The sequence below is a fragment of the Lactuca virosa genome, chromosome 8 (genome assembly GCF_052849685.1).
Source record: "Lactuca virosa cultivar CGN04683 chromosome 8, Lactuca_virosa_CGN04683_v6, whole genome shotgun sequence".
Taxonomy (NCBI): Eukaryota; Viridiplantae; Streptophyta; class Magnoliopsida; order Asterales; family Asteraceae; genus Lactuca; species Lactuca virosa.
In genome coordinates this window covers 331107118-331129676 of record NC_136433.1, presented here as the reverse complement: position 1 = coordinate 331129676, position 22559 = coordinate 331107118, and the positions used below count along the sequence as shown (strand labels likewise).

General features: G+C 40.7%; 2 protein-coding genes across 2 annotated transcripts; both read left to right on the top strand.

The window, feature by feature from the left end:
* The first annotated feature begins 640 nt into the window (after positions 1-640).
* On the top strand, positions 641-4059 carry LOC145129696 (uncharacterized). Its single transcript, XM_079064478.1, has 2 exons — positions 641-2093; positions 2739-4059. The coding sequence occupies exons 1-2, from the start codon at positions 1416-1418 to the stop codon at positions 3939-3941; spliced, it is 1881 nt and encodes a 626-aa protein (XP_078920604.1). The 5' UTR covers positions 641-1415; the 3' UTR covers positions 3942-4059.
* A 15756-nt stretch (positions 4060-19815) lies between these two features.
* Positions 19816-21354, top strand: LOC145131797 (uncharacterized). The gene is made up of 6 exons (XM_079066448.1): positions 19816-20160; positions 20203-20319; positions 20397-20662; positions 20775-20870; positions 20946-21072; positions 21175-21354. Exons 1-6 carry the CDS (start codon positions 19816-19818, stop codon positions 21352-21354), a joined length of 1131 nt encoding a protein of 376 aa, XP_078922574.1.
* The last annotated feature ends 1205 nt before the right edge of the window (positions 21355-22559 follow it).

Sequence of the window (22559 nt, the reverse complement as noted above, 5' to 3'; positions counted from 1 at the left end):
TTCCACCTAAGCTCCACATATGATTCATCTAAACTTTACCATGTCATAAACAAGAAAGACAATGGTGTCAAAGATGTGAAGAAGTAAAAATGGGAAAAATTGGATTTAATAGCACATACAAATATGCATTGTCTCTTCTCTATCTTTTCGACACAAAAATGATGTTTGATCACGTCCTCCTTGGCATGCCCCCGTTGGGGGACGGTGTATGTCCCATTGCTGAGCAAAGGCCGGGCCTTTTTGCCGGCTACTTCTCTTAGCCTTATTGTCACAAAATACCCCAAAGACGGGGTACGTCATTATCATGTAAAAAATGTAATACATGATAAAATAAGTGAATATTACTTTGTTTTATATCCTTGGCGATATAAGAGACAAAATGTAATACATGATGATAAAATAAGTGAATATTACTTTGTTTTATATCATTGGCGATATAAGAGACGAACAAAATTGTTTTGTATTGAATAACATTTTTCAATAATAAAAATAAAACCAGTTCATTAAATTGTATATTAATTAAGCGGTTGCCAATTTTCACAACTAGAGGAAACAATAGATATATATCTATAAGAACACAGTACACACACGATTCGTCACGTGCGTAAGCAAGGGCAGAACGAATCTCCTCCCGATTTTCAACTATACAAAAAGCCAGCTTTCTCTATTCACACATCTCTGCCATCATAATATTCTTTATCCATGAACAAACAAGAAAATTATGTGGCTTCACTCGTCTTGTTTACATCTCTAACCACTAATCTACCCCCTATCCCCACCGCCACCCCACCCAACCGATCTTTCCCACCTCTTCTTATATGTCTTATTTGTCCCCTTTCCCTCCATTTCTGTGACTCTGATCATACCCTTTATCTCCTCAGATTCACTCATCATCCCTCCATCTTTCAAGAAACTTAGAATCACGGTTTTCTTGAAGTTCCAATACCCCTTTGTCACATAAATCCTCTTTTGGGTTTCCTCAAAATCAACTTCTCCTTTTTGGGTCTTCTTGTTTTCCAATAAAGTTTTCATCTTGATCTAATCTTGGAAATAATTCGTGGGTTCTGTAAATCTTTGTGTTGGGCAAGTTAGGTCTACTTTGATTACCATAACAAATTGAACTTTACCCAGAGTTTAAATTTAAAACATGCCTATGTATTTGTGGTTTCTAAAATTAGGTTTCTTGTAGTATACACAATCCCTTTTCAATTTAATTCTAAAAGAATCCCATAAATCATCTTTCATTCTTTTGGGTTTCTACAAAATCAACTCTTCTTTCTGCGTTGTTCCTGTTTTCCAATAAAGCTTCCATCTTTGATCAAATCTATCAAAATAATTCACGGGTTCCTAAATATTTGTGTGTATCCCTTTGATTTTACTAAAATCAGTGCCTAAATCTCTCGTTTTTTTTTTCGATGGCTCCTTCATATTTTCCATTAAGGTGGGAAAGCACCGGTGATCAATGGTGGTATGCATCTCCAATCGATTTAGCAGCAGCTAATGGTCACTACGATTTGGTGAGAGAGCTCCTTCATTTGGACACAAACCTTCTCATAAAACTAACATCTCTCCGCCGTATCCGGCGGCTGGAGACGGTGTGGGACGATGAAGATCAATTCAACGATGTTGCAAAAAACAGATCAAAAGTGGCAAGAAAACTTCTTCTTGAAGGTGAACCCAGAAACAGCCATGGCCGTAACTCACTAATCAGAGCTGGATACGGTGGTTGGCTTCTTTACACGGCGGCATCAGCCGGTGACGTGGGTTTTGTTAAAGAACTGTTGAAAAGAGACCCATTGCTTGTTTTTGGTGAAGGCGAGTATGGTGTTACTGATATATTGTATGCTGCTGCAAGGGGGAAGAATCGTGAGGTTTTCCAGGTTTTGTTTGACTTTTCTTTGTGGTCAAAGGGGGGAGAAGTTGGGTCTGTTTTTAAATTTGAGATGATAAATAGAGCTGTTCATGCTGCTGCTAGAGGTGGAAGTCTTGAAATCTTGAAACAACTTCTTGAAGATTGTGATGATGTTTTGATGTATAGAGATTTGCAGGGTTCTACTTTGTTGCATTCAGCTTGTGGCAGAGGTCAAACTGAGGTATTCAATCTGCTAATAACTCTGTTTTAATTAGTTTTTACCTAATTACATTTCTTTTGCAGATAATAACAATATATAACCTGAAAGTGTAAAATGCTTATAAGTTTAATTCTACATTGCTATTAGGTGTATAGAAATGTAAGTATGTTGCTATTATGAGTTTACAAATTGATATTATCTGCAAAATGCATAAGTTTGTCGTTATTATCGGTAAAGAAATATAAAAAACGATTTCCTACAATTTTCCATTCTACCAATTGATAGTGCAAAACACGTTTATGAGACAAATAATGTACTTTGGACTATTTTTTGGCACGTGAAAGTTGTTATTTTCTATAGGTGTGGCCAAAATTGGAAATTATGCCAAAAACATTGAAATTTCTCACCTAAATTTGCCTTTGCTGGATGGAAATTAATGATTTATCGGCATTATGTCAACAAACTAGTTATGTTGCTATTATGTAAGTAATTGTAAGCATGGTGTTATTAGGTGTAAAGAAACCTAACTATATTGCTATTATCGGCTTACGAATGTTATTATCGATAAAAAAAAATGTAAGTAAGTTGCTATTTTAGGTTAGGAAATGTAGGGACGTTGTTGATCATGTGATTATTGATCCTAACAAAAGCTATCATGTTGTGTAGGTTGTGAAGTATTTACTTGAATCTTATGATCTTATCGGCTCAAAAGACACACAAGGCAACACGCCATTACACATTGCCGCCTATAATGGTCACTTACAAGTGGTGGAGCTTTTAGTTTCATCATCTCCATCCCTAATCCCATTAACAAACAACCACGGTGACACTTTTCTTCACACAACAGTCGCCGGATTCAAAACGCCTGGATTCCGGCGAGTTGACCAACAAATCGAACTCATGAAGCATCTCGTGAGTGGCAAAATCGTAAATTTAGAAGAAATTATTGATGTTAAGAACAACGATGGTCGAACCGCTCTTCACATTGCCGTAATCGAGAACATCCATTCGGATCTAGTCGAACTCCTTATGACCGTTAGATACATTGATTTGAACATCCGAGACGTCGATCGGATGACACCCCTTGATCTCCTTAGACAGCGGCCGAGATCAGCCTCATCAGAGATTTTAATCAAGAGGCTGATCTCGGCCGGTGGGATCTCGAATTACAACGATTATATGACCAGGACTGCCCTCGTATCCCATCTGAAAACACATGGGATCGGGGGCAGTCCTGGAACTTCCTTCCGAATCCCGGACGCGGAAATTATATTTTACGCAAATCCGGATCGGGAGTCAATGTACTCGGGAGAACTGAGTCAGTATGGCTCACCCGCCCGGTCAAACTCGGATTACGGTGACCGGGAATCGGGAAGTGGGCCCGCTAGACGATTGAAGCTTCTCTTCGGATTTGCTCGAAGGAAAGAGGAATACGATGATTGTGATTCCGTAAATTCTCTCGGTTTGAGGAAATTTAAGCACGAAAATAGACCGATTTCATATCGGGAAAAATACTCAAAATGCTCGATTCCAAGCCCGTCTACAAAGAAGAAGTTTTCGGCTGGGCTAACCCACGGGGTGCTACGGGTGCAGTCACCATCGAGCCAGTTTTCAGGGTCATCTTGGTCGTCGGGGTCAGATATTGAAGATGATGAAAAAAGGGCCTCAAATGTTGTGATCAAGAACTATATGCGGTCTAGCACGGGTCCATGGGTTAACCGTGACAAATCAAAGTTCCATAGGCGGCAGTCTTCATTGAGCAAGATTTTGATGAACCAGGTGTTTTGTTTTGGTGCACAGGGTCTAGTTGTGGATGAACCGGTTAGGCGTTCGAGCCCACGTCAAAGTTACATTGGTTCAACTGCCTGAATATAATATGTATATATATAGACACGATCTGTATGTATACAATATTTTTTTTTTCTATAATGTAATATTTTTATATCAACATTATGAGGACGATTTTACATTTTATTTTCTTGGCAAATACACACCATAAATTTTCGGGAAACACCCTATTTGCTAAATCTCTACCCTCAAATTGTCTGACTTTAAGCAAGTCTGCAAGGATGCTTTAAAACTTTTATATTTGTGAACTGCATTTTGAAAAGTAGAAACAAAAAGTTTGATTTTGTGTTACTGATGGGAATTTAACATTTACGTAAAATGCATTGTTAATATTAAGAACTTAAGGTTATTGACATAAAAACACGTGAAAATTTTATGTTTGATTATAAATGATCAATTAATATTTTTTTTTGACCTTTTAGACCATTAAACTCGAAATTTATCTGCCTAAAATACCATTTTGTTCAAAATTAGGTTTCCTAGTTACATTTCTTATGTGTACATTGACTTCTAATATTCAAAGGTTTTCATTGCCACATGGACCAAATTATTGCGGAGAAATTTTGAAAATGTGTATTAAGTTTCACTGGCGAACCAAAGAAGGCCGGACTTTCAAACCCAAAAAATCTATCATTTTTCCGATCAATTGCAGCCAGTGATGAATCACAAAGGGAGAAAGTTCGGGGGGAAGATCAAGTGGCGAGGGAGGAGGCTTGGAGAGCTCAAGAGATTGCAAATATGAATCAAGAACACGACCACTTAGTCAAGGAGATATTAATCGCGGCTGCAAAAGACATCGATGGTCAAATTAGAAGAAAGTCAAAAGTTAATTTTGTTTACCTTAGGCACACTTTGAATTATGAGTTGATTATCAACAGAAATAGTAGAAACCAAACATTCCCTTGGTGTATCAAATGATGAAAAAGAAAATTGTTTATGCACAACATCCACATCAAAATATACCAAACCGGTTTTGTGCACTTGTGGTTTTTGGATACCTTTCTTTCAAGAAATGGAGATGGACAAAAATAGATATGAACATTCAAGCAGAGCTTCTAACAGGACCAAACAGTTCAGGTACATAGAGCTTAAAATAGCCACAAATGGGTTCCATTCAAGTTGGATCATTGGGCATGTTGCTTCTGGGTTTGTTTACAAGGTATTTCGGGCATCCTCAGGCAATGCAGCAACTGTGAAAAGATTAAAGTATTCTCATGAAGGGAAGACAATATCGCAATTTGGTTAGCCTCTATTTTGATTTATCTTCATCAAGAATGTGAGCAATAAGTGATTTATAGAGACATTAAAGCTAGCAATATGACGTTGGATGCAAATTTCAATGCACGATTAGGGTATTTCAGACTAGCCATACCCGAGACTCCTTCGATCTGGCCACCAACAGCCACCAACACCACCACCACACGACAAGGTTCGATTCCCTATCTGAAAGTCGATTTTTTATGTTGATTCAACCGATGATTACAGGTTAAATTAGGTTCGAAGGCTACACATAAATCTGAAGAAAGGTTCGATTAGGTTTTAGCAATGATGTATGTGTCAAGATGAGATCCAAAATGGAGGTGAACAATATAATGGTTTCTAAAAAGAGACGATATCAATAATAGAGATGGGTGGGGTGATGATTTGTACATCAAGATGATGATTTGTGCATCTGCAGGTGACGACCTTGAGTTACTTGGTCTTGGAGCATCCATTGAAGATGAATGGTAAGAGTTGCAACTTTTCTCATTTGATATGCGTTTCATTCCTTAGGTTCACATGGATATGTATATGTTCACGTGGATATGTTTAGGTGGTTGTGGAAAATTTTAAAAGTCAATCTGCACATCATCATTTTAACCGGAAGCCTGTTAATTTTAAAAAAAATGGTATTTTACACAGGAAAATTTCGAGTTTGATTGTCTAATGGGTCCAAAAAAATGTTAAATAGTCATTTAAAATCAAACTTCAAACTTTCATGTGCTTTTATGTCAATAACCCAAGAACTTACTATCTTCAAATCCTACCATTCACATTTTTAATTTCATTTGGTGAACTATTTATTCTTTTAAACCCTAGTAATTCGTCATTACAACTAAAAAATCTAATGCAAGCTTGAAATCGAGTCTTAAATATTTATTCATCTAACTTAAAATCAAACATTGAAGATCGCAGAAAGCCTTCGTAGACATAACGAGCACTTTGATTACTCGTACCAACCATTACGTTATTGTTTTGTTATCCAAGAATTTTGAATCTAATCAAAGTTTTCTTCATTGTTTTACAACAACCTTTATCCAAAAAATATGAGAATTTGACGGTCGGGCCTTCAACTAGCTAGGACCGATTCTCTTAACTAATCAAATTTATCATGTTCTTTCATTTATGAATTGATAACTAATTTTTTTCTTCAATATTTTTTAGAACGAAAACATTAAATTAAAACTAGCAAAAGCTAGAACAAAAAAGTTACATAGACAACATTAAAAGAGAAGAATTTTTGCACCCAATTAACCCACTTAACACTAAATTTATGATTCCTAACATTAATCCATAAAAACGATTAAGACTGAATGAATCTCAAAGCACCGCCTTGATAGGTTTGACCTCAGCAAACAACAATTTGTTACAGAAAGACAATATCGCCCAAAACATAGTAAGCCCACTAGCATCCAAACATCTTTTCGCATGAATAGGCATTCGAACGGAATCGACCCAAGACAACCACTCTGAAATAGCCGAGAAAATAGGCATATCCAACTCCCACAATCTAGATAGAAGACCACACAAAACCATTGCCATCGCATAAGAAAAGAAAACATGGTTAACAATTTCAACATCTGAATTACAAATAGGACACATCACAGATTCCGATATAAATACCTCTCCTATCCAGATTACTATAGTGGGAATTTTGTTCAACTTCAACCTCAAAAAAAGAACTTAAATTTGGAAGGGAGAATTTGATTCCATCTAGTCAGATGTGTAGTTGTCTCCAAGATTTTAGAATCAATAAAAAAACGAGTTGAAGCAACAGTGAAACCTGAAGAAGCATCAATCGGCTGAACTTGATCATCTTGTTCCTCCAATAGATTAACATGAGCACCCAAAACGAAGTATACTGGAGAAGTGCCTCACATCCTCTCGAAGGTCTTCTAAAAACCGTGAACCAGTCTAATAAGCAAAGCTAATCTGCGACAATATAATTTTTCTCTATCTAAAGCATAAACCATGGGAAACTGATCTTTAAGACTTTGATCTCCACACCACACATCATCTGTAATGTCCCAATGATTAAATCCAAAATCTTCATTTAAAAATATAAGGTAGTGATGTGTGTGTCGTACAATCAAGCTGGAGCATTCTCCGAAGAACTACCTGGAAAACATCAAATCAATAGTTGTAAGCATAAACCATAGTGAGTTTCCCAAAATATCGCATACTAAAATATACATAGAATGCATACAAACAAGGATCTCGACTCCAGTGCTAATCCACCATACAAGCAAAGACTCTTAGCTCCAGTGTTGATCCACCCGGTCAACGACTCACGGCTCCAGTGTCGATCCACCACTAACCTTGGGCATCTAGGCTCTCAACTCCATTGTTGATCCACAATCAACCCTAAGTTTATAGGCTATCATCTCCATAATATGTCGACATAGCATACAATCAAATAGTCAAACAATCACATAATTAACAGGTAAAAGACTATACTAGCTTACTTGTCTAATCAACATACTAAAATACATCTACACCCTAACATACAAAGAATATATACTATAACATATAGTATATTGAGACAAGCCACCTGAACTGAAACTAACAAATCACAACATAAACTTGTCATGTTTAACCAAAAGTCAAACATGTCAAAAAGTCAACAGTCAACTGGTCAAATCAACGGTCAATGATCATGCGCTAAGACTCTTACTCATGTTGTTTCGCGATCACTACATGACAAAATAGTTTGGACTATCCATCACAACTCTTGTCATGGCAGCTCTTATGGCTGCGTTGCTATTCACGGCAAATCAACCAAATTTCATTAAGATCTTAATTCTTTAAGACCAATGCTCAAAACTTCCAGAATACTACAAAATATGGACTTAATCGATAGATTTTCCTACTTTATCCATTTGCATGCATTAAACCAACCTACCACTAACCTAGATCTAAATTTAGCTTAAAATACACCCAAGGCCTGGCATGGCACATAAGGAATGACAAAAATTAAAGTCTTACACTCTCATGGGTCCAGAAGATCAGACTTAAGCTTTGGACCTGGTGTAACACCGTAAATTTCAAACAATTTTTCACTTTTTAAAATATAATTTCATTCATAAATATTCTCGAATCCCAATGTATCACATATCAAATCCATGAAAACACATCCCAAAATCATAATGTATAAAACTCCAATAGTGTGTACTGATCATGCCGGCGCCTTCCCGCGATCCTCACTGGTACCTGAATACATAACACAAAACACTGTAAGCATAAATGCTTAGTGAGTTCCCCAAAATACCACATATAACATATATTAGCCACTCGAGGCTATAACTCTGTGGGCCTACTGGTCCTAACTCCGTGGACCCTCTGGTCCTAACTCTGTGGACCTTCCGGTCCTAACTCTGTAAACTCTGGAATACACACAACATAGATCACATAGAAATAATGTAGTGCAACACATCACATACATAGCATACAAGATACTCTGTCACATAACTCTACTTACCACTCAAGGTAAAGTATAGTGAGAAGACTCACCTCGAGTAACTCGGTAAACCTCGAACTCTGAAATACTGCACTAGCCTTCACCTAATCACATAAATAAATTCTCTAATTAATACAACTTCTAAAGGCTAGGCCAACTCCTCTCTATAATTTCTCTAAGAAGGGTAAAAGACCATTCTGCCCCTCTAATGGCTCATAAGTCCAAACACTGACTAATCCCTAAAAGTCAACAGAAGTCAACAGTCAACATTGACCAGACTCGCCGAGTGCACTAGAGTGACTCGGCGAGTACATGCCTGCCTCCTCGTCCCTGGTCCTCACTTGACTCACTGAGTCAACCCTATACTCCCCGGGTCGTTACAGATCGCGAGTCACAGGGCAACCCGACTCGACTCGTCGAGTCCCTTATGGACTCGGCGAGTTCCTCCTATGAAAACTCTCAAAAGATCTCTTGAGGTCAGATCTGCTTCACCAAACAGTAGATCCATCCTTCTAACATTAAAAAGTCACGTAAAGGTGCAACCTTTACGTGCATGCAACCCATATCAAGCCTCAAATGGAGAAATATCACTAGAAATGGCAACCTAGTCTCCAATTGCTTATTTGCTTGCAAAAAGCTAGAAGGTAGTGACTCTATGGACCTCTCAAGGTCCAGATTTGATATCATCAACACAAAAGGGGACCTCATACTCACTAGATCTTAAAAAAGGGAGGTAAAAACCCTAAAATCATGAAATCTATCATATCAATACGAAATAGAAGGGATTATACCTCCAGAGACAATATCTCAAGATGATTAGCTCCAATCCAAGCTCCCTTCACGTTCTAGATGGATCCTCTCTTCTTTCTCTAGCAAAAATCACCCCAAAATGAAGATTATAAGCCCTTTCTTGCACTCAAGCCTTCCTCACTCTCTCTAGGGTTTCTCTGGAACAAAGTGGCCTCAAATGACGGCCATAAGGACCTTTAAATAGGGCACAAGCCCCGAAAATTAGGGCTTCATTTGACAGCGCGGACTCGCCGAGTCCACGCATGGACTCGCCGAGTCCCTTCATTAAATGCAGGCTGGCAGAAGCGCGGTTCCACTCGGCGAGTCTGAGCGCCTACTCGCCGAGTCCCTTTCTAAAATTCAACAAAATGCTTAAAATAAGATACCTGGGTATCCGGATGTTACAATTCTCCCCCACTAGAATCAGACTTCGCCTTCGAAGTCCTGCTCGGCAAACAACTCTGGATGTTGCTCCCACATCTCCGACTCCAGCTCCCAGGTCAGCTCGGACCCCTTCCGATGTTGCCACTAGACCTGCACCAGTGACACCTCCTTGTTCCTCAGAACCTTGATCTTCCGATCCCGAATCGCGATTCGCCTCTCCGCATAATTCAGGCTCGCATCCACCTGAATATCCTCCAGTGGCACCACTGCCGACTCATTGGCTATACACTTCCTCAACTGAGACACGTGGAAGGTATCATGAATCTGGCTCAACTCCGTAGGTAGCTCCAACCGATATGCTACCCTGCCCACCCTCACGGTCACCCTGAATGGACCGATGTACCGGGGCCCCAGCTTGCCCCTTTTCCTGAATCGGATCACTCATTTCCAAGGAGATACCTTCAGGAGTACGAAGTCTCCCACCTGGAACTCAAGATCGGATCGTCGCCTATCCGCGTAACTCTTCTGACGACTCTGGGCCGTCAGTAACCTCTGTCTAACCTGCTGTATCTGCTCTGTCGTCCGAAGCACTATCTCAGTGCTACCCATCACACGCTGCCCTACCTCTCCCCAACAAATGGGAGTCCGACACCTCCTCCCATACAACAACTCGAAGGGAGGCATACCAATACTCGAATGGTGGCTGTTGTTGTAGGAAAACTCAGCCAAAGATAGATACGTGTCCCAACTTCCTCCGAAGTCTAACACACATGCTCGGAGCATGTCCTCGAGCGTTTGAATCGTCCGCTCACTCTGTCCGTCCGTCTGGGGGTGGTAGGCGGTACTGAAATGCAATCTCGTACCCAACTCCTCGTGGAACTTCTTCCAGAACCTGGAAGTGAAACGTACATCTCGATCTGACACAATCGAGATCGGTACTCCATGACGCGATACCACCTCCCGCACATACGACTCTGCCAACCTCTCAACAGAAGAGCTCTCACTGATGGCAAGAAAATGCGCGCTCTTCGTCAGCCGATCGACGATCACCCAAATTGCATCGACACCCCTCGCGGTCCTCGGCAATTTGGTGATGAAATCCATGGAAATATGTTCCCACTTCCACTGGGGAATATCAAGCGGCTGCAACCTGCCATGCGGACGCTGGTGCTCGGCCTTAACCTTGCGACAGGTCAAGCACCTCTCCACAAACCATGCGATATCCCTCTTCATACAGGGCCACCAATAATCTTTCTTCAGGTCCAAATACATCTTAGTGGCCCCGGGATGGATCGAGAACCTCGATCTGTGCGCCTCCTCCATCAAAGTGATGCCCGTCCCGCCCGTATACGACACCCAAACCCGACCCTGAAAGGTCATAAGCCCACGGCTATCGGTAACGAACTCAGGTGCCTGCCCAATCACCCGCTCCCTCTTGCGGTTCTCCGGTCTCACGGCCTCTGCCTAGGCCTCCCGAATGGTGTCCAACACCGGAGTCATCACTGTCAATCTTAAGCAAACGTCTCGTATCGGGGCACTCTCCGCCCTACGGCTCAGGGCATTAGCTACAATGTTAGCTTTGCCCGGGTGGTACAGGATCTCACAATCGTAATCCTTTACCACGTCCAACCATCTCCTCTGGCGCATATTCAGGTTGGGCTGATCCATCAAATACTTCAAGCTCTTGTGGTCCGTGTATATGGTACACCGAACCCCATATAGATAGTGACGCCAGATCTTGAGAGCGAACACCACAGCCCCCAACTCCAGGTCATGAGTGGGATACCTCGTCTCATGAGGCTTCAGATGCCTCGATGCGTATGCTATCACATGCCCCCTCTGCATAAGCACTGCACCCAACCCTGATATCGATGCGTCACAATATACCACAAAATCCTCCATTCCCTCTGGAAGGGATAACACCGGGGCTTCGCACAACCTCTGGCGAAGAGTCTCAAACGAGGCCTGCTGCTCAGGACCCCACGAAAAAGTAACGCCCTTCCGGGTCAACCTAGTGAGAGGCACGGCGATCATAGAGAAATCTTTAATAAATCTTCTATAATAGCCGGCCAACCCCAGAAAACTCCTGATCTCGGTGGGGGTCCTCGGCACCTCCCAGCTCATTACCGCCTCAATCTTGGCCGGATCGACCAATATCCCATTCTGATTAACGAGATGTCCCAGGAACTGGACCTCTCGCAACCAGAAATCACACTTGGAGAATTTGGCGTAAAGCCTCTCCGATCTCAGAACTCCGAGGATCTCCCTCAAATGCTCCTCATGCTGCTCTCTGGATCTCGAATACACCAATATGTCATCGATGAACATGATCACCGATCGATCCAACATCGGTCTACACACTCTGTTCATGAGATCCATGAATGCTGCTGGTGCATTGGTGAGCCCGAAGGGCATCACCACGAACTCGTAATGCCCATAACGAGTCCTGAACGCCGTCTTCTGGATATCTTCATCTCGCACTCTCATCTGATGATATCCATACCTCAGATCAATCTTGGAGAACCAAGACGCTCCCTGCAACTGATCGAACATATCATCGATCCTCGGCAATGGGTAACGGTTCTTGACCGTTAACTTGTTCAACTCCCGGTAGTCAATGCACATCCGGTGTGAACCATCCTTTTTCTTGACAAAAAGGATCGACGCTCCCCACGACAAGCTACTCGGCCGTATAAACCCCTTTCCCAGCAGCTCCTGAAGCTGCGAGGATAAATCCTGCATCTCTGGAGGTGCAAGGCGATAGGGCGCCTTGGCGATAGGCGCTGCCCCCGGAACCAAATCGATACGGAACTCCACCTGCCTCTCAGGAGGCACACCCGACAACTCCTCGGGGAAAACATCCGGGAACTCACGTACTATCGGGACCTCATCGACCGACCTCGGTCTCTCTGCACCTACTCTCGTATCCACCACATAAGCCACGAACCCACTACAGCCCTGCTGTAGACTCTGCCTCGCTCTTGCGGCTGAACAAAATGCCGACCCAGAACGGGTACCCTTGCCATAAACTGTAAGAAATCTCCCACCAGGGTCTCGTATGGTCACCAGCTGTCGCTCGCAGTCGATAACCGCTCCAAATCTGCTCAACCAGTCCATGCCCACGATGACACATACATCTCCCATAGCAATCGGGACCAAATCAATCGGAAACTTAACGCCGAAGATCTCGAGTACACATCCTCGAATCACATCAGTGGCATACACTGCTCTCTCGTCAGCTATGGAAACTCGCAAAGGTCGACTCAACGCCTCTCGACGAGTACTAATGTGCTGACTAAAGGCTAACGACACAAAAGACCGAATCGCACCCGAGTCAAATAACACCAAAGCAGGTACAGAACATACAAGAAATGTACCTACGCATAACACAATATAAGCATAACACCACAATCCAAAAATAAGCAGATGAAAGAATACATACTAGCCACGACATCAGGCGCTGTGCGGACCTCCTCCGCTGTCAACTGGAAGGCTCTCCCGCGAGCCTTTGGCGCCTCGGCCTTCACTGGCCGACTCTCCGTAGCTCGCACGACAGCAGGGACAGATCCCTGAGAAGCTCCCTGAGCTGACCCTTGCAACTGCGGACACTCTGCCTTCCGGTGTCCGGTCTGGTTGCAGTGAAAACAAACTGCAAACCCCTTGGGGCAATCCTTGGCCATGTGCCCCTCCTTGCCACACTTGTAGCAAGACCCTGCTCTACAAACTCCCTCGTGACCCTTGCCGCACTTGCCACAAGTGCGGCCCTTATGGTTCCCTGATCTCGAATCGGCGGGCTTGGCCTGCTTGGCTGCCGGCTGGGACTGTGTCGGTCGCCGATCTCTCCCCTGAGACCCCGCCTCCTCTCTAGCCTGAGTCTCTAGCTCTATCTCCCTCTTCCGGGCATTTGCCTGAAGCTCAGCAAATGTCCGGTATGACGAGTTCACCACGAACTCTCGTATGTCCCTCCTCATAATACTCAGATACCGACTCATACGTGCCTGCTCGGTAGACACGTGCTCAGGGCAAAACATCGCCCTCTCATGGAACATCATGGTGATCACAGTAACAGACTCGGTACCCTGCTTGAGGTTCAGAAACTCCTGGGCCAAACATTCCCTCTCCACCGGGGGAACGTACTCATCACGAAACATAGCGGTGAACCTCTCCCAGGTCACTGCGGCAGACTCTGCAGGTGTGTAGTGCGCTGTCACAAACTTCCACCAGTCCTTCGCTCCCAAGCGAAGCTGGTTCAGCGCGAACCGAACTCTCAGATGCTCCGGACAAGAACACGTATAAAAGCATCCCTCAATATCAGAAACCCATCTCATCGCAGCAATCGGATCTTGCGTCCCATCAAACTCTGGTGGCTTCGTGTTGCTGAACTCTCGAGTCACCCCCCTACGGCCTGGAAGCAGCGACGGCTGTGGTGGCCGCAGCAACAGCAGCCTCAGTGAGAGCAGCGTACCGCTCATCAAAAGTCTCGATCAACGTGGTCTTGATAGATCCGAACATCTCTGGTATCTCAGTTCGGATGGCCGCGGCCACCTCCTCGTGAATCAGCCTACGGATCTCCTCATCACTGGTACCACTGCCCCCTGGGTGATGGCGCGTCCCAACCATGATGTCTCTGAAATACAACACAAAAGGAATCAGAGACTCGCTCGAGTATATTCGCACTCGATACTCGACCCTACTTGCTCTCTTAGTACCCAAAGGATTCTTACTTAGAGTGCGCACTGCTCCGGTGTCTTCAGTAGTACGGGCCCTATACTACCGTCCACACCGCATCAGTATTCACCCTAAGTTCTCCTCCTTGGATCCCAGGTCACCAGTACTCCATATCTCACTAAACTCAGGCTACTCTCTAGTAAACCACTCATAAGTTCCTCGCTGCTACCTACTTACTCTCGAAGCATCTCATAGTAGCAGTAACTCCTAGGCTAAGGCATCACAGATCAGGTCACTCTAGTCCTAATAGTAATACCTAGCCTACTCTAGCATGCATATCATATCATAACACATCTTATAACACATAATGTAAGGGTATTTTGGGAAATCACCGTTCAGGCGCTAGCTGATCGTACACACTGCTCTGCTCTGCTCTTTTCAAAATCTTTTTACTCTTTTAGAAAATTTGTTTATTTTATGAAAACTTTCTCAATTCCTCAGTTTGAGTTCAGATTCATCCGAAGATGCACCCGAATCCCTCAAACCAAGGCTCTGATACCAACTTGTAACACTGTAAATTTCAAACAATTTTTCACTTTTTAAAATATAATTTCATTCATAAATATTCTCGAATCCCAATGATCACATATCAAATCCATGAAAACATCCCAAGATCATAATGTATAAAACTCCAATAGTGTGTACTGATCATGCCGGCGCCTTCCCGCGATCCTCACTGGTACCTGAAACACATAACATAAAACACTATAAGCATAAATGCTTAGTGAGTTCCCCAAAATACCACATATAACACATATTTGCCACTCGAGGCTATAACTCTGTGGGCCCACTGGCCCTAACTCTGTGGACCCTCTGGTCCTAACTCTGTGGACCTTCCGGTCCTAACTCTGTAAACTCTGGAATACACACAACATAGATCACATAGAAATAATGCAGTGCAACACATCACATACATAGCATACAAGATACTCTGTCACATAACTCTACTTACCACTCAAGGTAAAGTATAGTGAGAAGACTCACCTCGAGTAACTCGGTAAACCTCGAACTCTGAAATACTGCACTAGCCTTCACCTAATCACATAAATAAATTCTCTAATTAATACAACTTCTAAAGGCTAGGCCAACTCCTCTCTATAATTTCTCTAAGAAGGGTAAAAGACCATTCTGCCCCTCTAATGGCTCATAAGTCTAAACACCGACTAATCCCTAAAAGTCAACAGAAGTCAACAGTCAACATTGACCAGACTCGCCGAGTGCACTAGAGTGACTCGGCGAGTACATGCCTGCCTCCTCGTCCCTGGTCCTCACTTGACTCACTGAGTCAACCCTATACTCCCCGGGTCGTTACAGATCGCGAGTCACGGGGCAACCCGACTCGACTCGTCGAGTCCCTTATGGACTCGGCGAGTTCCTCCCATGAAAACTCTCAAAAGATGTCTTGAGGTTAGATCTGCTTCACCAAATAGTAGATCCATCCTTCTAACATTCAAAAGTCACGTAAAGGTGCAACCTTTACGTGCATGCAACCCATATCAAGCCTCAAATGGAGAAATATCACTAGAAATGGCAACCTAGTCTCCAATTGCTTATTTGCTTGCAAAAAGCTAGAAGGTAGTGACTCTATGGACCTCTCAAGGTCCAGATCTGATATCATCAACACAAAAGGGGACCTCATACTCACTAGATCTTAAAAAAGGGAGGTAAAAACCCTAAAATCATGAAATCTATCATATCAATACGAAATAGAAGGGATTATACCTCCAGAGACAATATCTCAAGATGATTAGCTCCAATCCAAGCTCCCTTCACGTTCTAGATGAATCCTCTCTTCTTTCTCTAGCAAAAATCACCCCAAAATGAAGATTATAAGCCCTTTCTTGCACTCAAGCCTTCCTCACTCTCTCTAGGGTTTCTCTGGAACAAAGTGGCCTCAAATGACGGCCATAAGGACCTTTAAATAGGGCACAAGCCCCGAAAATTAGGGCTTCATTTGACAGCGCGGACTCGCCGAGTCCACGCATGGACTCGCCGAGTCCCTTCATTAAATGCAGGCTGGCAGAAGCGCGGTTCCACTCGGCGAGTCTGAGCGCCTACTCGCCGAGTCCCTTTCTAAAATTCAACAAAATACTTAAAATAAGATACCTGGGTATCCGGATGTTACGCCTGGAGTTTGCCAAACTCCCCATAAATCTCACCAATGGTCCATAATATTGCATAAAATCCTAGATCTAAACATGTAAGCACATAAAGCTCTAAACTTGAAGATTTACAAAGGTCAAGGATATATTCAAATGGTTGGATCTTTCTTGATTCAAACTTCTTTGCATTAAAAGGTTCTCTCTTTTCCTTCAAGATACACAAAAAAGAATACAAGAGAGGAAGGCTAGGGTTTGCAATGGATGCTCTCTATAGGCAGAGGTTAGGGGAATGAAGAAACCCTAGGGGTTTGTGCCTATAAACCTAACACTATTCATATTTTTTTTTTACTAAAATGCCTTGTTTTCCTGAAATGTGATTTGTACATTATGAAATGCCATATTTTGATTAAATCAATTTTTGTTTAAATATTTATAAAGTTCACGATTACTATAGTGATTGATTGACAAACAATCACTTTCAAGAAATCTATTTTGCAATTGGCCAATTTGTTGTTACATTTGATTTGGGAATTTGTTATTAAAATTAGATAGTTTATTTGATCTTTAGTTCTTGGTCAGGATGCACAATACTTCAATCAAATTGATTCAAGATACTGGACCAATATAGCAACTAGATCAACTCCAATTTGGTTTTTGGTTGTTTATGATTTTTTAGCAGATTTTAAGTTTTCTGGTATGTATTGGTCTGTATGCATGGATGATTTGTAGACATGTTATTGGTTTTTATATGTGGATGATTTGTGGACATTTTTGTTGAATAATTTATTTATAGTCCATGTATATTTTAGGTGCTTTTGATCAAGCATTCATCAAGGTAATTCGTGTATATCTCGCGTCAAGTTTCTTTTTTATATATGGATTACAACTATTTGGAAACAAGGCACCAAAATTGGAAGCATAGGTTGTTTTTCATTAATAATGCATCAAGGTAATGAAAGTGATTCATCATGATTTACATTTAACAACTCAGTAAATAAGACACCAAACTTGGAAGTAGATGCAACTTTTCATCAAGAATCCATCAAGGTATTGGAAGTGATTCATCATGATCACAACTCGGTCCTACGAAAGAAGTGAAGTGAAGACAGTTCCGTCATTTTGCATTTAGTTGTTGTTTGAATACATTTTAAGAAATTTTATGTGATTATGTAATGTAATGTACTATGGAAAAATTAATTGAATACATTATTCAAACTTTGGTTTCTATGATTCTCATTTTAATTAAGATGACCTTGTTGTTTGCTACTTTGATTCATTAAATGTAAATTGTTAAAATTTGTTTATTAATGTCTTTCAAAATGTTTTAATTTTATTGCTTGATAATGCAATGGAATTTGTTAAAATTTGTTCATTGTATGCAAATTGGTAAAAATTTGTGAATAATCATGGCGCTACTGAAACTCAAGGCGGTCGATCACATTCTCAAGAATGTCAATCTATTAATTAACAATTTTATGAGTACGTGATATGTACAGATGAACAAGGTATTGTATAACTGTTTATTAATAGCTCTTTGCCTGTTGTTGCATGAATAAGGTCATTATAAAAAGAACATAGGTTTTAAATTAAAAAGAAACAGGGGTATAATGTATAATGATCATTATTAAATACATGGATTTGAAATTAAAAAAAGAACAAGGGAATAACGTTCACTATAAAAGAGCACGACTTTGAAATTAAAAAAGAAACAAGGGAATAATGGTCATTATAAAAAAATAAGGGTTTGAAATTAAAAAGAAACATGGGTATAATGGCTATTATATACATGACCTCATGACACTGTGGAATGATCATTTTGTGCATCACCATATACATACTTGATGATTTCACCATTAATAAAAGGGAAAATGACATATATGCCCTATTATGTTTGTAGGGTTTACCCATTTAGCCACTTAACTTATTTGGTGACTTTTTAAGGGAACAAATTACACTTTGTCGGGTCGATTAAGTCCTTATTTCATTTGTGAAGGGGCCAGCCGGTTATTTTTAGTCCACCTCCCTCTAATAACACCACATAGGATGCTGACTGTGTCTTCCGTGTAATGACATGTCATTAATTAGTCACTTTCTTCTTAATGTTGGTATATGCTTTATAAAAGAGCCCTTTTGACCTCCACTGTTCATCACTTCATCGATAAACCCTTTGTTGTTTTCTGCTTCTGAAACCTCAAGCATGGAACCCGTATTCTTACAAGTAGATGTGCACTTGCAAGGAATCTTTGCCAAATACCCCATACGTTACACCGGCAGAATTACTCAGAAGTTTTAGGACATCGATTTCGTAGGCATAGACAAGGACGAGTGTTATGCGTTCATCGAAAGGTTCACTGGGGAAAGTGTGAGAAGCTCTATTACTGCCAACCTGATATTGATTTTCCAAAAGGTTTGACTTTAATTAGAAATGAACCAGATTATTTTGACTTTATAGCAATTTCATATGAATGTGGTGTTATACTCCCTATGTATGCAGACCATTTTGGGAATAGTAACATGCAGGAATGGTTGGATGAACACAAAGACGAGGTTGTTTGTAACATAGAGGAAGAGGTTGATGGTGTAGGACTGATTAAGGAAGTTGTAACAGGGCATCAGGATGTGGATGAGGTTGACGATGAGGAAGACAATGACGATGAGCATGAAGATGAGGATGAGGATGCTGATGCTGATGCCGATGAGGATGACCATGAGAACCCTCATTTTTTCAAAAAGGATAATGGGCTTCAATTAGAAATGGGTGAGAATGCAGGTGTAGGTGAGCCTTTGGAAGAAGACCCAACTGACAATGAAGATGTTTATCCCGAGTTGCCAAATATTTTCAATTATAAGGTCAATTGGAAGGATCAGGAACATATGTTAGGTATGAGGTTTGAGAGTCCTGAACAATTGAAACACATGCTTTGTAACAATGTTGTCATGAATGGTTATCAATTATGTTTTGTTAATAATGATACTAGACGATTGCTTGCCAAATGTTGTGATGGAAAATGTACATTTAGGCTTTGGGGTTCTTGGATGAGTGATGATAAGTCTTTCCAGATCAAGTATCTTATTGGTGAGCCTAATTGTGCAAAGAATTTCAATTTCGGATCAATTGTGACTTACAAATGGATAGAGACTCACTTTAAGCAACAATTTTTATAACAATCAAAAGATGAGTGTCCGGTTTCTTAGAGAGGATGTAAAAACCACTTTTGGCATTGATGTGAGTATGAGTCAGTGCAGGAGAGACAAGAAGTATGCATCGACTCTAGCTGAAGGCACAATAGCAGAAAATTATGCAAGAATATGGTCATATGGTGAGGAGATTAAAACATCAAATCTTGGATCCACAATTAATATTTGTGTTGATGCAATGCATGATGGTAATAATTACTTTAGCAGGATGTACATATGTTTTTCTTCAGTAAAAAAGGGATGGAGGGGAGGATGTAGGAGGATCATTAACATGGATGGTTGTTTCCTGAAAAGTTTTTGCCAAGGGGAGTTGCTTTGTGCTGTTGGTAGGGATGTTAACAATGGAATATTCCCAATTGCTTAGGCGGTTGTTTGTGTGGAAAATAAGGACAATTGGAAATGGTTCATAGAAATTCTTTCAGAAGATTTGCAATGTTGGAATGAAGGACACAGTTTGGTTCAAATTTCGGATCAACACAAGGTATGGTACATAAATATTTCATGTTCTAAAATTATTAATTTCAATTCTAAGTTCAATCCTTCATGTGACATATGTAGGGTTTGGTTGAGGCAGTAAAAGAAGTATTCCCAGCAGCTGAACATAGGCAGTGTGCTAGACATATCTATGCCAATTTTAGAAAGAGATATAGTGGAGCCAAGTTTGAAAATTTGTTTTGGAAAGCAAGCAAAGCAACAACTGAAGCACATTTTAATGGAGTTATGAAAGAGATTGAAAAGTTGAATCTAGCTGCAGTTGTGCATCTTATGGATAGAGATCCAAACGACTTGGTCTTTAGCTTTTTTCAGAGTTCACAATTCATCTTGTGAGTCAGTGGAGAATGGCTTTTCAGAGAGCTTTAATAGTGTGATTTTGGATGCCTGGAAGAAACCTATCATAAGCATGTTAGAGGATATTTGTATATATGTGTTGCAAAGGATGGTGAGTATGAAACTAACCGGACAAGGATGGAATCGTTATTCCGTTTATCCAAATATTAGAACAAGGTTGAATATTCTCCAAATTGAGCAAAGGTTTGTATACTTATCCAATAACATCCATACCTTACTTGTCACATCTCTTAATATTTTGGTTTTTCAACCATGTAGCCATTGGCAGGTCGTATCTTGTGGGGGTATGAAGTTTGAAGCAAGGAAAATGGATGAGGCATATATTTTTGATGTTCAAAAAAAGGAATGCAGTTGCAGGATGTGGAAACTTAATGGGTATGGATGCGTACATTCGGTTGCCACCTTAGCCTATTTAAATATCACACCTGATGGGTCATCTGTAGATCCACTATACTTGGCAGCATTCTTCCATAATACTTACAAATAGCCAATCCATGGGATGAATGGAAAAAACTTGTGGCCTTCTACAGACTTCATACCCCATTTGCCTCCATTGAAAAGACGAATGCCAGGCAGGCCAACCATAAAGAGAATAAGAGATGCTTCTGAACGTATGGGAAAACACACCATTTCAAAGGCATGTAAGAAGGTTTCTTGTAGCATATGAAAAGAGAAAGGCCACAACAAGGCCACTTGCAGTCAAGTTACAGGTCCATCCAAACAAAATGGGACAAAGAAACAAAATATTATACCTACACAGGAGTCTGTGAACCTTACAAAAGGAGGTGGGGATGATGAGGTAATGGTTGATGCAGGTGATGAATTGGAGATATGTGACATCCCCCATTTCACGGCCAGAAAAGACCGATTTGTTTATGCTTATTTAAAAATCAGAGTATCCTTTATGAAGAATAATATTGCGGAATTTGTTCCCAATAACATGATAATGATATTATCAAAGCATTTCCGAAGAAATGTATTTTATTTATTTTAAAACATTGGGATGTCATAGTCACTACAGAAACATAAGCATAACGAAATATTACAATCCTTACAATAATTAAACTAGTGGCTTAAAACTCATTGAATCTCTCAACATAATGTATCTTTAATATCGTTACATGTGATACAATAAACTGAGTGGGTCAGGTTGGGAAACCTGGTGAGTACATAGGGATTTCAATCCCACAATGTTATAACACACACACACACATACACACACATATATATATATATATATATATATATATATATATATATATATATATATATATATATATATATATAGAACTCGCATGATACATTATCATATAAGCAATTTATCCCACCCCGTCGATCCGGACAACGAATCGATCCATACTCTCGGATCAACAATTAACGGCTTTACCTAATCCACACTCTTGGATCAGGTATGAACGACTACGTCTAATCCATGCTCTCGGATCAACGACAAATGACTATGCCCACTCCATACTCTTGGACTAGAGACGAATGGCTAAATCTAATCCATGCTCACAAATCAAAGACAAATTTTAGAGTTCTACCCTCTGTGTATATCTCACTTGTACTCATAAGGAGATACTACCCGATATTCATCTTAATTAATTTAGGTTTATTGTAAGTCCTAAATCATCATATATTATCAGATATGATCTTAACACGTATTTCAGACAATAAAAAATATTCCACACATAAACATATATTTAATACTTTAATCAATACTTGTATTAAACTTGTTCATGAAAGGGACTATGCACTCACTTGTTAAAGTGACGACTCGAAATTCGAGCAGCGCTTCGCTTCTAGCAACTGTCTTTTCCGCAGACGTCACCTAGTGTCATTATCACTAAGTCTTAGTCTAATATTTATTTT

What these genes read in the sequence shown, in the direction of transcription:
- LOC145129696 (XM_079064478.1), top strand. Translation starts at nt 1,416, where the DNA reads ATGGCTCCTTCATATTTTCCATTAAGGTGGGAAAGCACCGGTGATCAA. An exon ending in GTGGCAGAGGTCAAACTGAG is followed by an intron (nt 2,094 to 2,738) that starts GTATTCAATCTG and finishes CATGTTGTGTAG; the next exon opens with GTTGTGAAGTATTTACTTGA.
- LOC145131797 (XM_079066448.1), top strand. Translation starts at nt 19,816, where the DNA reads ATGAGTGTCCGGTTTCTTAGAGAGGATGTAAAAACCACTTTTGGCATT. An exon ending in AAGGGGAGTTGCTTTGTGCT is followed by an intron (nt 20,161 to 20,202) that starts GTTGGTAGGGAT and finishes CCAATTGCTTAG; the next exon opens with GCGGTTGTTTGTGTGGAAAA. An exon ending in AAATTTCGGATCAACACAAG is followed by an intron (nt 20,320 to 20,396) that starts GTATGGTACATA and finishes TGACATATGTAG; the next exon opens with GGTTTGGTTGAGGCAGTAAA.